This window comes from Alternaria arborescens, assembly GCF_004154835.1.
Source record: "Alternaria arborescens strain FERA 675 chromosome Unknown contig_5, whole genome shotgun sequence".
Classification (NCBI taxonomy): domain Eukaryota; kingdom Fungi; phylum Ascomycota; class Dothideomycetes; order Pleosporales; family Pleosporaceae; genus Alternaria; species Alternaria arborescens.
Genome location: NW_021167860.1, coordinates 1,331,055 through 1,347,327, shown reverse-complemented (window position 1 = coordinate 1,347,327; position 16,273 = coordinate 1,331,055). Strand labels below are relative to the sequence as shown.

Genomic DNA, 16,273 nt, shown 5'->3' with positions numbered 1-16,273 from the left:
GAGATACCAACATCACCTTGCATCTCCGATAAGCACTCCAGCGCCACTCAGACACTTTGTATGTCAGCGATGTTTGGGCTTGGCGACTGGGTAGGACATGAATGTATGAGCAGGAAGAGTTTGTGACAGAATAGGGGTGTGAAATAGATGTCGGTGTAGAGTTGTACAGCACAGTAGCAGAATAGCCGTGGAGCACAAGTTCATTGATAACATGCATTCTCATTCAGGCCATTGGTTCGTCAAAGATACTACTGATATCTCGTCAAAGCGCCGGCAATTACGCGCGCCTCCATCTATGTATGGGGCATCAATAGCCCCTCATGCCATGTGATGAAAAAAGAAACCCATTCGTCATGATTTCGTACTCACTCGTTCCAGCTATTAGCTGCAACTTTCTAGTTGTACAAATCCTCGTCCTCGCCACCAGCACCAAATGTGTTTTGTTCACCACCGCCCTCCGCATTCTCAGCGTCGGGGAAGCGGAAGAAGCTTGAACCTCCAGAGTTCTTCATTGACTGTGCAAAGGCCTCGTATCGGCGGATCTCAACGTCGGTAACGGAACGACGAGCAGAGCGCATAGCCTCCTCGAAGTGAGCCTTGGTCAACACAGGTACTGGGTCCTCCTCATCAACTTCCATATCAACATCTTCACCAGCAGCCTCGCGAGCCTTGCGGCGCTCGATATCGATTGCAATAGACTGCTTGATGGCGAGCTTAACAGCACGCTGGGTGACGAAACCAAGATCGGCACCGGAGAATCCGTGGGTATTCTGGGCGATGAAGTCAATGTTGACATCCTCAGCAACAGGAGTCTTGCGCAGCTGAGCCTTGATGATGCTGGCACGCGAGGCCAGATCGGGTAGAGGAACGTAGACGAGCGTGTCCAGACGACCAGGACGGCACAGGGCGTTGTCGAGCTGCTCCGGTCGGTTGGTAGCGCCGATAACGAAAACATTCTTCTTTGATGTCATACCGTCCATCTCAGTCAGAAGCTGGTTGACGACACGGTCGGATGCACCACCAGCATCTCCTTGAGATCCACCACGCGACTTGGCAATAGAGTCCAACTCGTCAAGGAAGACAACGCAAGGTGCGGCGGCACGAGCCTTGTCAAAGATGTCTCGGATGTTGCTCTCTGACTCACCGAACCACATGGAAAGTAGCTCGGGACCCTTGATGGAGATGAAGTTGGCCGCGCACTCGTTGGCAACGGCCTTGGCAAGAAGCGTCTTACCAGTACCAGGAGGACCGTAGAACAGTACACCTCGCGAGGGAGACATACCGAACTTGAGGAACTTGTCGGGGTGGTCGACCGGGTACTGCACAGACTCAATGAGCTCGCGCTTGACCTCTTCCAGACCACCAATGTCCTCCCACCGAACGTTAGGAACCTCAACCACGGCCACTTCACGAAGAGCCGAAGGGTTAGAAACACCAAGAGCGAAACGGAAGTTCTCCATGGTCACACCAAGCGAGTCGAGAACCTCAGCATCGATGGTGTCCTCGTCCAGATCGATGAGATCCATCTTCTCACGAATCTGCTGCATAGCAGCCTCAGAGCAGAGTGATGCCAAATCCGAACCGACGTATCCGTGAGTCTCAGCAGCAATGGTTTGTAGATCGACATCGTCACCAAGCTTCATGTTCTTGGTGTGAATCTGCATGATCTCGAGACGGCCGGTAGGGTCGGGAATACCGATGTCGACTTCACGATCGAAACGTCCGAAACGGCGGAGGGCGGGGTCGATCGAGTTGGGTCGGTTGGTGGCGGCCATGACAACGACGTTGGAGCGCGCCTTCATGCCATCCATGAGAGTGAGCAGTTGCGAGACGACACGGCGCTCGACTTCACCGTTGGTCTTTTCACGCTTAGGCGCGATTGAATCGATCTCATCAATGAAGATGATCGCTGGCGAGTTCTTCTCGGCCTCCTCAAAAGCCTTTCGCAGATTTGACTCTGATTCACCGGCCATCTTGGACATGATCTCAGGACCGTTGATCAGGAAGAAGAAAGCACCAGTCTCGTTGGCGACGGCACGAGCCATCAGCGTCTTACCAGTACCGGGGGGACCGTACATCAGGATACCACGCGGGGGCTTGATACCGATGGACTTGAACAGCTGAGGATGCCTCAGCGGCAGTTCAACCAACTCTCGGATCTGTGCCATCTGCTTCCTGCAACCACCAATATCGTCGTAACCGACCTCGTTGAGGTTGCCCTCCTCGTCCTCACGCTGAATAGGTTCGCCCTCGCAATGGATGACGGTATCTTGTGCGACAATACCGAACTCCGGTGGGTCGACCTCGACAACCTTGAACTCCACTTGTCGCATACCACCGCGGGCTGTGAAAGTGTCGCCTTGACGAACCGGTCGGTAGGCTTCGCGGAAGTATGGGGCAAGGAAAACGTCGAACAGCGATCCGGTGATGCCCTCGACTGTGTCGGCGATGGGGAGAACTGCGATGCGCTTGGCCTGCAAAGGTTGTCAGTCTCGATTTTACAATGACTGGGACTGAGAATACATACGTATTTGATGTCCGGGCACGGGTGGATGGTGATAACATCACCGTGCTTGACACGCAGGTTGTGGCGAACGACACGGTTTATCCGCGCGGAGCCGTCATCAAGATCGTCGTCTGCAAGCACGATGAGGACGGTGTCCTTCCGCTTCTTGCCCTTGACGAGAACTGTGTCACCACGGAAGAGCTGGAGAGTCTCCATGGTGTTGTTTGAGAGAGCGATAATCGAGTTGTCATCGTTGACGGCGTCGGTGACACTGAGAAAGTTAGGAGAGGCTTCTCAAATCGCTTCCTGGAGCACCTACATCAGGGAGTTTGGCTTCTTCTTCTTCTTGAGGATGGCAGTTGCGGTCTCATCGTTCTGTGGCGGGTCAGTAAGGGCAGGCGCAGAAAGGTGCTTCGCGGTGCCTACATCCTTGGGCTCAGCGCCGTCGGGGTTCCTGAGATGCTGTTAGTCGCTGTCGCAAGTGCGGAAGTGGTGGCAAGCGACGTACTTTGAAAGGTCCACCTTGGGCTTGGAGTGGTCTGGTTCAGCCGACATCTTGCTGATGTGTCTATATGTGGTTCTGCGAAATTACTTTTTCAGTGCAAAGAGGGATAGAAGTAATTGCAGCGCGGTTGAGAGGGGGGTGAGTGGTGTGGGGGGGTAAGATGGAGATGATGGATCTCCGGTGCTTGGGGCGTCGTGGTTTAAGTAAGTTGGAGCTTGAACAGTCGGTGATCTCACTGCTCGAGCTAGCTTGATGTTGCCTTAGGGTCCGTGCTCCTTCCGCCGCAACATTGGAAGTTGCTGGAAACGCTTAGACAAGCGGACCTACTAAGAAACACTGTGTCCCTTTCACCGCGGATTGCTTGCCGCCACCCTCGCAAAGTCCTACAAGGGCCAGCTCGTGCCACTACCCGCGACTCCAGAGTGAGACTGGCGTTGTTACGCGTCCGACTGGAGCCTGCTGCAGCCTCATATTCCGCCACCAGAGGAAGCGCCAAGAGAGATGCTCCATATCGGCCCTTCGTCAGTGCGCGATAAGTAAACCTACATGTCCGCCACGTACGGTACAACACGACAATATCTACATGCATGTGTGCCTTCCACTGATACTCATAGATAGCACGCACATCTAAGAGGGCAACTCTCACCAGGCAAAGAGGAATCATTTGCTGTTTCACGTCATGGTAGATCTGCGTCTAACGGTTTATCGATAAGATGCGGATCCGTCTTAGTTGGCTGCTTCGTGATTCCCGCTACGGTAGCCAGGGTGAAGCACCAGGTGGTACTGCGTTTCGCAACCTATCCCCACTACCAGTCAAGGAAGAAATACGAGCTTCGCTGGAAATGAAACGGGCGTCTCCAGGAGCTTGTAAGTTGACTTTGATCTCGTCACGAGCGTGACATTTCCTCGTCCTTTTCGGTCTAATCGCCCTTTTATTTACAGTCAGCTAGTGAGTGAAGCTCCCAGCTAAACATTACTCTCGCAACGACGAAGGGTCTCTATGCTGTATCTACCTACGCGTCCTGATGTTGCATCCCACGAGAAGCTGCACATGCTTTCTTCTCTATGTCGCGCAAGCAAGGCGCTTCGAACATGTTCGCGTATATAATGTTCTTCATAGTGCCAACAGCGACAAGCACCCAGAGGAGAACGACACTAATTCCAAGTATCGTTCCTAGAATCCTAAAGAAAGCGGAAGGAAGTTCTTGTCCTATGGTAATGGTAGACATTGTAAAGACGCCAATAGGAAAGGTGAAACCCCACCAACCCATGTTAAAAGGGAACTTGTTTCGACTGATCGACGCGACAGCGAAGAACAACCATACCAGACCGAAGCCCCAGAGTGTGATGGCGGTCATCCAGCCTAGTACGTAGAGGACCTCTCCAGCTACCGGGTGCAAGGCTTTTGTATCTGGGAAGGTCTTCGAAGCTTGAATGCCGAGTTTCAAGACTGCGTATCCGCCCTGGCCCATGGGGCCGAGAGGCAAGAAGACGCTGACGATAACCTCCTGAGATGGAAGGTTATGAATGGCAAGACGATGGAAGTATATAACCATTATCACGAGTGCCAGGGGTAGACCCATACCCCAAAGGACGTAGCTGGTGATTATGGTGACAAGGGCGTGATTCGGGTCAGGCAAGACCGAGGCGACAACGCCGCCAGAAGCTGCTGCAACGATGCAGGCCACGATCGGCAGAAGCCAGGCTGCTGTCATCGTCTCATGACGGTTATGATGTTTGGTCATCCTGCAGCTATATTAGCTGGTGGCTTTCTCATATTCCTCGCAATAACAGAAACACTTTGAGGCGAGATCTTGAGATTCAAGCGACAAACATGGTCAACTCACATCTGGAAAGGTAGCCAGAGGCAACAAGCAACGCTGAGTGCGACATCGAGCCACCACATGCCCCACAAGACGTATGGTGTCAAGCCAGCCCATTTTGGTACGCAAACAACGGCGAACATGTTGACGATGGTAGCAAATCCCATGGGTATTGTGCCAAGAAACAGCGACTGTACCGGATGACGAAGCATCAGAATCCATATGGCAGGATACAGTGTGTATCTGAGGACTGATATCATGAGCATGGTGGAGAATATGATGATGTTGAGTATGAAAAAGGCGATGCTCAGCGCTCTCAACGAGCGATGGTAGCTAGGGTAGAGCTCCGAGAAGGTGTGAAACAGGACCGCGACGATGCCTGTACCCATGGTGACGGCGAACTGAGGCTCATTTAGTCTCTCGTTACTCATAAACTCCAGTATCTGACGACGCTACATACCCATGCAGGTGTAAAGTTTTGGACAATACGTCGCCAACCCCGACGGTCCGCTGGAATGAGCCATCTGGGCAGCGCTTGGCCATCTGAAAGCGCGGCTTGACCACTGCACAAATCAGTTGGTGTTATACGAGCTCCATGCTGTATCGCACACGGCGCCGACATTCTGATGCGAGAGTTGAGGATGACAGTGATGAACTTGAGGTGATCGAGGGTAAAAGATTAAGATCAAACATAACGCGGAATCCGCTCCTCACTTATGCAAACCCTCGCGGCTTAGAGTCATCGGAATCTCAGGCTAGGCTTTATTCTCTTCAGGACGGCCTGCATTTTCATATGGATCTGCTGATAGCTTTGCTTACACAGACCATGACGGCCGGATCCTCGGCGATGGCCCGAAATTCGATACGTCAAAGGTACATGACTCAAAGCATCTCAACAGCGCACAAGGGAAGAAAAACAGTTTTTGAACAACGAAATTCGTTTATATTCGAGGTCGTATGATGATTGTTTACCAAAGACTGACGCAGTAGCGCTTGGGCAACATTGAGAGCTTCAGAGTAACTGAGTCTAGCTGATTGGGGTCTAGATCGAGATGCGGCTTCCGGAAGCACTCCACGAACCTGTTCCTGATCCTCGCACACGACACCTGACAGACCTTATCGCTGGAATGTAGTGTTTTACTCTGCAATGCAGAGTTATGTTCATGCTCGAGCTGCACTTGCTACTACTACTACTACTACTACTACTACTACTACTACTACTACTACTACTACTACTACTACTACATACACTTCTGTTTGCCTCCTGAAGCAACATCAGGCACTTGGTTTGTCAAGGTACTTAGGTACTGTGATCAAGGACTTATTGTTATCACTTTCCAAGGCCTATATAATGTAGCTGATACTTTTAGAACTGTTGTTTGATAATGATACTACAACCCGTCTAACTTCTGCAGGTTCGAATTGGTAGCATTGATGTTTGCATTTGCCATCATGATCTTTTTTTGATCCAGATCAAAAACGATGTAAGCTCCTTGCATGAACGGAGCGCCTAGGCTTGCTGTATCATCCCCATCTGAAGGAAACATCGGTAGGAAACATTCAGTCGTGCCCGAAGACGAATCTCGAACAAGCATCGCAGCCAAAGGAGTGCTGATCTTCGCTTGGTTGTTGTTGAAGCCGAATGAGAGGCTCTCTCCGCGGGAGCCAAGATCACACGGCACACTGCTCAGCTGACCAGCTTGATCGTCAAAATTCGCACCTATAGCCATGGCCATGGCGCGTAGAGAAGCTGATGGAATGTTCAGCGAGGGGTTTCCAGTGTCGATCAACGCCGGAGGGAGGCCGCCCCGTGGTGTCAAGTCGACGTTGGATCTCAAGGAGGATGAGTTGCCGCTGACCAACTGCATGGAGCTGAAATCGATTACAAATTGCGACGCAACGCCTCCATTGTTCAATAAAAGTGGTCCTGCATCTTGGAGCGGGCTTTGGAACTTCGCGGTGTCAACACCGCCAAACACAATAGAGCCCTCTGGACTGCCTGTCAAGAGGATACCGATATCAGCCTGGCATTCATTCGAACATTTGCTATGCTCAACTTACGGAAATCGTTCATGAAGATACCATATACATTGGCATTAATAGCACCAGTATCCTTGAGATTGGCCAATGTATTCTGGTATGGTGGCTGGACAACTTCGTTCTCAATAGGACCGATACCGAATATGGGAAAAAGTGGATTCCCAGAAGGCAGCGAACCTTGCTCGATGACTCCGAGTTGTGAATCCGACACACTTTGGTTACCGAGCGTCAGTGTTGTCTTGACGAATCCTCCTTGGAACACAGCACCGTTTGCAAAACTCGTGTTGAGCTTTGTATTGACATCTGCAATACTAGTGTCACGATCCGTATCGAACGAACCAGTGACGAAAGGTGTGCCAGAGCATTGCTGCTGTTTGTCTTGACAGATTCTACTGCCTGTCCTTGGGATGACGAGATCGCTACTTCCCGTGTCCAAGATCGCCGTTATCAGCTGTGGTGGAGTACCGACCCCCATCGAAACAAGAGGGATGAAAGGACCCGCGTCATCAATATTAGAGTGTTTTATCGGTATCGATATAAGCTTGGGAGTTTGCGCCTGCGCAATCTGCCCAATAGATAAAAATGATATATATAAGATGACGGTATTTACTCGGGGAGACATGGTGAAATGACTAAACGAAGGCGCTGAAGAAAGAACTGACTGATGATTGTGGACGAGGATCTGAAGTGATGATTTGGTCGTGACTATCTTTGTGAACTATTCTTATAAATACACGTTGCCGGGTATCGGATACTTCTTGAAGAATTCGTATCTCTAAACCTTTCTGCATGTACATGAAGGGCCGTCTTGACGACGTTTTGGTACGCTAGTTGTTCATAAACAGAGACTACCTGGGGAGTAAGGGCACCGCCCATTGGCCAGCCCAGTACCAGTTGTATGCATGTCTCTAGGGTCGGTAGGAATGCTTCCATTGTGGCGTTGGGTCTGACGGCTGCTAGAGGCGTCAAAAAGATCATTATGCCGGAGTGGCTCTGGGCTTGGGCGTCTGCATTGAGCTTTTCGATAACCATACTATGATCTGCCCTGTCTGGAGCCGGTCCGATGTCACGGCTGGTAATGTCCCGAGTATAGCGCATAGATAGCTTGTTTGGAATGCTGTTTCGACTTTCCACAAGCTAGCTCGAAACACCTCATGGCATATGATACTAGGTACAGACAAGAGCAAAAAAGGCAAAAAGAGAATTATTCTCCCCACCATGAGTCGAACAAGGGACCTTCTGATAACAGCAGATATTACAGTCAGACGCTCTAAACCAACTGAGCTACGGGGAGTTTTTTCTCGATGAGTTTTTTTCAATATCTTCAATTTATATTGTGTATCGCATAGGTGGGATGCTGTTTCTTCACCATGACAAAGTCGCGGCACATGTGAACATCGGCGTCAAACAGCCTGGTGCGCTGAGCATGCAACACAATCGAGTGCCTGTAGCGCATTCAGCTCTCTAAATCTCGCGCCCTTTATCTGAGCAAAGCTTTTCTTAGCCTAGTAATTGTAGCAGCTTTCGGGTCCGAGCTGAGCCTCGTTACATCAATCTGTGTGGAACGAGGGACACAGGTACGACAGAACAACAAGATAGATTGCTTGTCTGATTAGACGGCCAGTTTAGAAGCGAGATCGCGGTGTGCCATATGACATCTAGCCCCTCCACACAGCCTCAAGCACGCACATGAAGCTCAACGGATCAGCTTCAACTCTAACAACATCGTATCTCTCATCAGCCTGCTTGAAGATGTCCTTCCACGCCTCTACTGGCCTCTCCTTCGCGTTAAATAATGCCATCATCCTCAGATCAGTGGCTGTACCAAAGCCCTGTATACTCCTTGGCAGCTCCTCGTTGCTCGGCTCCTGCTTGCCCACATAATCGATGAAAAGAACGCGGGCACCGGGCCGGAGTGCGGGCCGGAGTGCTTGCAATATCTTCACTGACTCAACGTCCGGCCAGTCGTGTAAGATCCACTTGAGCATGTAAATATCCGCTTGTACAGGCTGTGGATCGAAAAGGTTGTGTGTAAGAAACGAGACGCGCGATCTTAATTCGGATGGGAATTCTTTTTCAAAGACTGGGGCGACTTCGGGGAGATCTTGGACTACGATCTTGAGGTTAGGGAACTTGGTTGCAAGAACAGCATCGTCGTGACCAGCTGAACCACCGAGCTAATGATTGTTAGTGTCAGGATAAGGATCAGGTCTAGGTATACTCACGTCAACGACCGTGACTTCGCCCTCTGCCTTCCAATCGATGGCTTCGAGTACCATGTTTTCGGTGTGGAACAGATCCTTGATATAGGCCATGAACTTGACGAAGTTCCTCTGTCGCCAGCCCTTCTTCTCACCCTCGCCATCGTTTTCGATAAACTCCCAACTGGTCTCATAGTTGCCCCACGCTTCACCGCCAGAGTGACACAGCCTAAAAGCAGTCTCTTTTATGTCCTTGCTTATCTCAGGTTTTCCCTGCGAGAAGCGTCGCAAAGCTTCTGGAAGCAAGAACATTGGGGGACCCGTTTCATCCAACACCATCTGCACGAGTGCAGACAAGCCAGAGTCTTTGGCCAGTGCAGCAGATCGTGAGCTATGTTTGACTGAGATCGATGTGGGCGAAGGTTTGTGGAAGAAGCGCATCGTGACGGCATGGTCGATGACACGACTCACCACCTCAAGAGGGAGCTTGGTATGCCTTGCTATATCCTCAAATGTCGCTTCGCCATCGACTGGCACCGCACCCCAAAAGTCAAACTGGTTGAGGACGTTCAAGCATGCCGTGTCTGGGATGGCCATGTGTACGTAGTTAAACACGCTCTCACTCGGCCCTTGGCTTAGAATCCACATGTCCTTCAACGCGTCCTCAAGCAGTTGTCGGGTCATGAAAACATCTCCCGGGAGTTTCTCGTACTTGATCGGACTGTCGGCCTCAAGAGTGACTGGTGTCACATTTTCAGCCTCCAGCTGCTTCGTCATCTTAGCAGCCAGCTCGCTGATTTGGGCCGCTAAACTGTTGAGCGTTGCAATCTCATGTTGCTGAATGGAACCCATGTTGCCGTGCTTGGAAGCCTAGAGTTAGTAGAGGGATACGTCAAAATTGGGAAGCAAATATGGCTGATATATATTATATCCCATCAGTACTCATGTAGGGGCACTTCCCGTCATCGGAGTACAAGAAACCCGGAGCATCGTCCGTATCAAAGTCTTTTCTCGTCATGCTCTACATCTTTGACTCAGGTATGTCGGCTAGCTAAGAATGATCGCGAGGCTGCAGACACGATAGCTTATGATTGGCGCGATCTGAGGACCGGTCGCTTGGACGGGTCTAAGGAGGGAGACTTAATCCGAGGTCGTGTCCGCAATTATGCACACTTATGGCATGATGTTGTAGCTATAGCATCACCAGTGGAACGACGATGTGGTCCATCAGCGCTAATCTGATCATCTTATCAATCTGATAAGATTTTTCATCTCCAAAAGCCTGGGCGCCAAGGTAGTATACTTTGCCAGCTGCCGCTTCGAGGCAATTTCCCATATGATGCTACGTCAAGGTGGGGTGCCATACGAGCGTCGCGGAGCACATCGCGATGTCTGCTGAATGTATAACCACTGATTACTGAACCTCAGTAAAGTGTAGAAGATCGTGTGTGGCGTAGTGACAGTTGGACTTACCTAGGTAGCTAGGGAGCGAAGAACTGGCCGCTTAAGCACCGAGCGAGACCCGAGGCACCGAGGTTTTGGCGAACAGAACGTGGATTACAGAAATAAGAGCAATTTACATCGACAGCAACCAAATACCTGCCTATATGGAGTGAATCCTCCATTTCGTCGCTACGACATTGTAATACACTGTGTTTGTTTTTTGGATACCTCCAGCAATTAGGATTGGGACGAAAAGGGAGTGTGATTTGATGTAAGACATGTGTCGCATTCTTCATTCAATAGGAACACCTAGCACCATGACTCAATGACTACATTGCGACTCATGCAAGTCTTCGAGAGACCGCTTCTAAACTCCACGACGCTATGCAAGCACAAATGCATCGACCTTGAATTAAACATTTGATCCCAAGAAATATAGTGAAATCAACAACCTACTTCCTTCCAATGAGCTTGCTGAGCCCACTCTTCTTGCCATCCTTTTCCTTCTGACTCTCCTCCTTTTCTCGAGCATCCTCGGCGGCACGCTCATCCCTTGTTGGGACTCTAGGTTGATCTGCGAAACGGATACCAGGCGTGCGTGGCGTAGGTGAAAGCGTCTTTCGACTTGGCTCAGCGGTGCGCGAGTGTGTACCACGACCAGTCTCAAGTGGGTCACCAGTCTCTTCATCTTCAGAATCAGATTCGGGAGAGTTGTCTTTACCTACACCAAGGGCCCCCAGACGACGCCTGCGCTCTGCCGCTGTTTCGCCTTCAAACCCTTCTTCTGGTTGCTGCGATGGCGGCAGAATGGCGGAACCGCCTGAAGTTTCAGCTGGTATATTCTCCGCAGCTAAGCGACGTCGGCGCTGTGCAGCGGTTTCGCCACCCTGATCGCTGGGTCGGTTCTCGAGATCCTGGCGTACGGAGTGGAAGGGAACATGCTCATCGTTACTGTCCACTAATGTCAGACCTTCGGGGCCCCGACGGTGGCCTTCTTCCTTAGCCGCTGGCGATTCGATCTTATGAAGTTCGGCCTCACCCTCTTCTCCAACAACCGGGGGCATATTTGCCTGTACCGAAGCTGCACGGCGGCGTTGTTCCGCAGTGTGGTCCTTAGCATCTTGGTGTGCGGCATCTTTGACGGCCTCAGGGGCATCACTAGCTTGTACAAACTTTGCCCTGTCTTTAGGGTTCATTTGCGACATTTGCTGGATGAACTCAAGCTTGCTCATCCGACGGCCACCAGCTGTTACGGTGAAGCGGAGTAGATCATCATCTTCTTGCTCTTTCGCTGCGGCTTCCGCTGCTTTCTGTTTCTTTTTGTTGTTATTCGCCGCTTGAGTGCCCGATGGTCCAGCCTGTTGTGCTGGTACACCCATGTGGGTTCCCATTCGCTTGAGACTCTGAACGGCACGACTAGACGTCTCTACCATAGATTGGCCGCGATGGTTGGCAGGTCGGCCATCCTTCCCCTTCTTTGGAGCGGCCGGTATGTCGTACTTCTTCAGGACCTCGCCATCCTCATCCTCAACAATAATGGTATTACCATATTGGTATGCGAGGGCGGGGCCGTTCTTGTGGCTTGATTTCTGGGCTGGCTTCTCTGCCTTTGGTGATTCTGTGGCCTTTTCCTTTTGACTCTGACCCTTGTAACTTTGCATTCGGTTGCGCCAGGTCTTATGAGGGTGTTCAATCGCGTTTTCAATGCGACCGGGTGCTTCTTCGAGTGCGCCGCCATGCTCATCTTGCGACACGCCACCGTGGACATGCTTTGTACGCATGAGCTCCTGCGCCCTCTCGCGGTCATGCCTTTGCCTCTCCGCACCGTGCTCACCATGACTGTCTCTTACACCGAGAACATTTCCTTCCTCATCTTCGATGACAGTCTCATGGCCCTCCTGATACATCTCTTCTTCTGGTACCTGGCCCTTCATCTTCTCTTTGCCACTCGATGAACTGTCGCTAGAGATGGCCATCGTGCCAGGAAAGGTGCCAGTGTCTTCGAGTTCTGCTGGTAGCCCCTTCTCTTCATCACGCCTAGCAGGACCAATGGCGGACTGCGAGATTGGTCCACCTGGACCTCGACCAGCATCCCAGCGCCTGCCTCGATTCGCAGGCTTTACAGAGTTACTGTCCTCTTCCTTCTGACGACGTAGGAAACTGCTGCCAAAACCTGCCGTCGCGAGCTCTGACTTTTCATCCATGGATGATTCAGAGGGACGTCGACCCATAGAAGATCTGGAGCGTGATTGGATGCGGGGAAGACGATCCATCCAGCCGGGCCCATTCTCGTTCGCTTGGGTATAGGACATGGAAATTGTCAGGGTATTGATGCGTTTTCCAAGGGTAAAGACAGCGATTGAACTTCCATGAACAATGATACTAACGATGACCAAGAAACATGTAATGGGCCAGATCATCTCGATGATGTTCAAATGCTCGAAACCCTCGTCCGGTAATACGGCTAGCGGGGTCGTCGTATCAGTCTCCAGCTCGGCTCTTGCAAGGATCGCTACAAACAGGCCACCGACGCCAATAGGTCCGAAATGTCCAGCGAAGGACGCCTCTCGCCAGGTCTTAAGGTCGGGAATGACAGGTTTGAGCGCCAACATAATCGGAATACGGCGGAAGAAAAGTACCAGAATGCCGAGCACAACGAGACGCCATGGTGTTATCCCGATGAGCGGTGCGTTGAACAATTCCCAGGGGATGATGGATCCAAAATAGACGAAGAATGCCAAATTGATCAGCAGGTCGATAACGTTGGATACGTGGGATTCCTCGGTTTTCTCCAGGAACCATCCGTCGTTGGAAAAGCCTACACCACAGGCGAAGCCCACCAACAAGTCATCCATGCCCAGCAGGGCACCGGAGCCAGCACAGAACAACGCCAGCACGAAGTAGAAGACGAGGAAACTCTCTCGATCAATGAGATCTTTCTCGTGCGCCCACCGAATAGCGCGACGCGCAATGTATCCGACGACAACTCCATAGAAGGCGCCGAAGATGCATTCATAAAGGATGGTGTAGCAAAACCAGTGATAAGCGACCGCGTTGGCGTCTGGTCGGTAGTGAATCAAGTAGATGGCCAAGTAAACGAAGGGGAACGCCATGCCATCGTTGCAGCCAGATTCACAGGACAACAAGTCTCGAAGATGTTTGGGTACTCGCTTGGCGAACTTGCCTTTACCGACGACTGATGATGCTAAGACAGGGTCTGTGGCAGTCACACAAGCTGCAACGCAAAGACTGTCAAGCCAGTTGAGGTGAGAGTGGAACAGGCCCCAGATGAACAGGCTAGTTATTAGCCAGCCAAAAGTCATGACTGGAAGCAGTAGTGCCACGACTGACTTCCAGTGCTTCTCCATGTATGCGCGAGGCAACTCGACACCGACAGCGAAACATTGCACGACAAGGACAATGCGCGAAAACTCGAGGGTGATCAAGTCGACGTTTCCCCAGGTTGATGGATCTATGAGGTTTGCGGCATGTGGACCGAATATGATACCACAGATTGTCGCGACTGTGGCTTCACCAATGTACAGACGCTCCTTGATCACAGAGGAGCACAGCATGAACAGACTAGTGAAGCCTCCAAGGATCAGGTAGACCAGATGCGGCTTTGTGATGGAGAGGTGGTCCCACGCCATTGTGACGTTTTGATGGTCCTTGTCTCTATGTGTGTTTCTGTATCCGTCTAACTATTTGTCGCACGTATACGACGCCTGTATGCGGAGAAGCGGAAGGCAGTTCGGCGCGGTTGGTGGCCGAGGTGGGCGAAGAAGAGTCTCGCGGGCGAGCAATGGTTATGTAGGGAGGATTTTGGCACCGGGGCCGCGTTGTCGAGAGAAGCGGTCAAAGGAAGAGAAAGGTGGTAGCGAGACCGAATGCATGTATATGGGGATCCGCCCAGACGCCGGTCCAGCACAGCCCTATACGGCAATGACGGTGATGGTATGGTATGCCTGCGGGGCCGTGGAGAGTGCTCCGCCTTTGCTGTCGCACAACTTTTGGGAGTGGCCAGTTAGTCAATGTTATGGGAGAAACAAGAAAGCCCAAGCCGAATGCTTACGAGGTCTAGGTGCCGCTCGGCAGGCTCATCCGAAAGCTTGGATGGTGCGCGTGGTAGTCGGCTGTCAACCAGAGTCGAGCGCGATTGGGCGTGCGCAGATTGGGAAAACAAAGGCGCGTTTCTGATCAAGCCACTTCAATTGCCAGGGCGAATCGTCGTCGTCGTCGTCGGGACTCTTCAGCTCGACGGGAAAACGAGCGAAAGAAACAGAGATTAGAATGCGATTATCTCTCTTCCATACTAAAGTGCTTGGTACTTGGCAATGACGTTGGTTGGCTCCGGGGTGGACTAGGAATGGCCTAATCGGACGCCACCGTTCAACAGCCACACTGTTCAACGCGATCTTGGGTGCCGAAACTTGGCCGGCAAAACTTCCGCTACATGAACGAGTCTGGCGGACGGCAACCCAGCAAAAACCGTTCAGAAACGGTCGAAATCGCAGCGTCTTCTATCAAAGCAACGGCTGGGGGCGGAGCTCAGTTCGCTCCGATAGGCCGCGCTATGAGCCGCCCCAGCCTTGGAACTGTTGTGCCCAAGCCTTGAACACGTTCGCTCTCGCTTTTCGTGGACAACCTCTTGACCTCATGAATCGTCGTTCTCGGAGGGATGCCACATGACAAAGCCTTCTGCACGCTGCTTATCACATGATGGTTCTGTATGCAGGGTGCTGCATCGTCTATGCAGGAAGGCCGATCAGCGGACTTCAGTCAACAAACCTCACGAACTGCAGGCGTGGTTGGTTCGATAGCACGACTCAGGGAGCTCTCAACGTTGGAAGGTCCCGAGGTCATTGACCATCGCTAAGTCGTTATCCGGTGAAGGCACATGGGCCCTCACAAATAGCCGCTATGCAGAGATTTTCCAACTGGAGCGTAAGCACTGCAGCCGCCAGAGGCGGTGTAAATCAATGTCAAGATAAGTTAAATGTTGGAAACCCGGGCGGATGCGATTTTTGTACATGCTGCAGCGCGTGCATGGTTGCGGATTGCAGAAGAGACGGGCAAACGTCATTGAATCTCTTCGCAAGAAAAGAGTACCTTAATATTTCAAGGCAGATGTATGTGCAGGGCCCGAATGCGAAGAAATTGAAGGCGATCGAAGATGTCAGGGAAACCACGCTGAGCAACACCATGCACCCCGGGAATAAGTCTCTTAGGTGCGATGCAACCCTGGCGAATCGCCTAAGATGCCTCCCCAGCAACAATCCGTTTGCGCGAATTGTAGTGCGCCCAAACATACTTTTCGAAATGCTATGCGCAGGGCTGAGGTACCCTTGAAATTTTCGCAAAAGTTCTCACCATCGGACCTCTTCCAACTCTTGCACATGCACATGTCCTACCTCAGTAAGAGTAGAGTCAAAGTAACACCGATCTCTACGTCATAGTACTACTCAAGTTGGGAATTTTGAGCTACTCCGCATGAAACAGCCCTTGCCCATCCAAAACCTGTCAAGATCTTAAAAAGGTCCGATAGCCGCGTCTCACCATTGCAAGCCGTTTGTCCACACGATGGTGACTGGGAACACCAGATCTTGGTCCCGTCTGCACTAGGACACGCGTTCTTGAATAGCAGAGCACGGATAAAGTATCATATACAAGTCAAACATGACATCAATGTGTTACAGGTAGTTGGGCAGCAATCTCACACCAACATGACCGCCCAGAAGATTTTGCCCAGGCGAAC

The 16,273-nt window shown here is 51.4% G+C and overlaps 5 protein-coding genes across 5 annotated transcripts; all 5 read right to left on the bottom strand.

Moving 5' to 3' along the window:
* Positions 1 to 395: 395 nt before the first annotated feature.
* On the bottom strand, positions 396 to 3,061 carry AA0111_g3157 (Cell division control protein 48; the record flags this gene model as incomplete). Its single annotated transcript, XM_028649010.1, has 5 exons — positions 396 to 2,474; positions 2,528 to 2,777; positions 2,826 to 2,881; positions 2,933 to 2,960; positions 3,015 to 3,061. 5 exons carry the CDS (start codon positions 3,059 to 3,061, stop codon positions 396 to 398), a joined length of 2,460 nt encoding a protein of 819 aa, XP_028509253.1.
* A 963-nt stretch (positions 3,062 to 4,024) lies between these two features.
* Positions 4,025 to 5,223, bottom strand: AA0111_g3156 (Sulfite efflux pump; the record flags this gene model as incomplete). Its single annotated transcript, XM_028649009.1, has 2 exons — positions 4,025 to 4,757; positions 4,859 to 5,223. 2 exons carry the CDS (start codon positions 5,221 to 5,223, stop codon positions 4,025 to 4,027), a joined length of 1,098 nt encoding a protein of 365 aa, XP_028509254.1.
* A 1,002-nt stretch (positions 5,224 to 6,225) lies between these two features.
* On the bottom strand, positions 6,226 to 7,349 carry AA0111_g3155 (hypothetical protein; the record flags this gene model as incomplete). The annotated part of the gene is made up of 2 exons (XM_028649008.1): positions 6,226 to 6,833; positions 6,896 to 7,349. The coding sequence occupies 2 exons, from the start codon at positions 7,347 to 7,349 to the stop codon at positions 6,226 to 6,228; spliced, it is 1,062 nt and encodes a 353-aa protein (XP_028509251.1).
* A 1,183-nt stretch (positions 7,350 to 8,532) lies between these two features.
* On the bottom strand, positions 8,533 to 9,927 carry AA0111_g3154 (hypothetical protein; the record flags this gene model as incomplete). The annotated part of the gene is made up of 2 exons (XM_028649007.1): positions 8,533 to 9,051; positions 9,100 to 9,927. 2 exons carry the CDS (start codon positions 9,925 to 9,927, stop codon positions 8,533 to 8,535), a joined length of 1,347 nt encoding a protein of 448 aa, XP_028509252.1.
* A 1,043-nt stretch (positions 9,928 to 10,970) lies between these two features.
* On the bottom strand, positions 10,971 to 14,168 carry AA0111_g3153 (putative Na(+)/H(+) antiporter; the record flags this gene model as incomplete). Its single annotated transcript, XM_028649006.1, has 1 exon — positions 10,971 to 14,168. One exon carries the CDS (start codon positions 14,166 to 14,168, stop codon positions 10,971 to 10,973), a length of 3,198 nt encoding a protein of 1,065 aa, XP_028509249.1.
* Between the last annotated feature and the right edge of the window lie 2,105 nt (positions 14,169 to 16,273).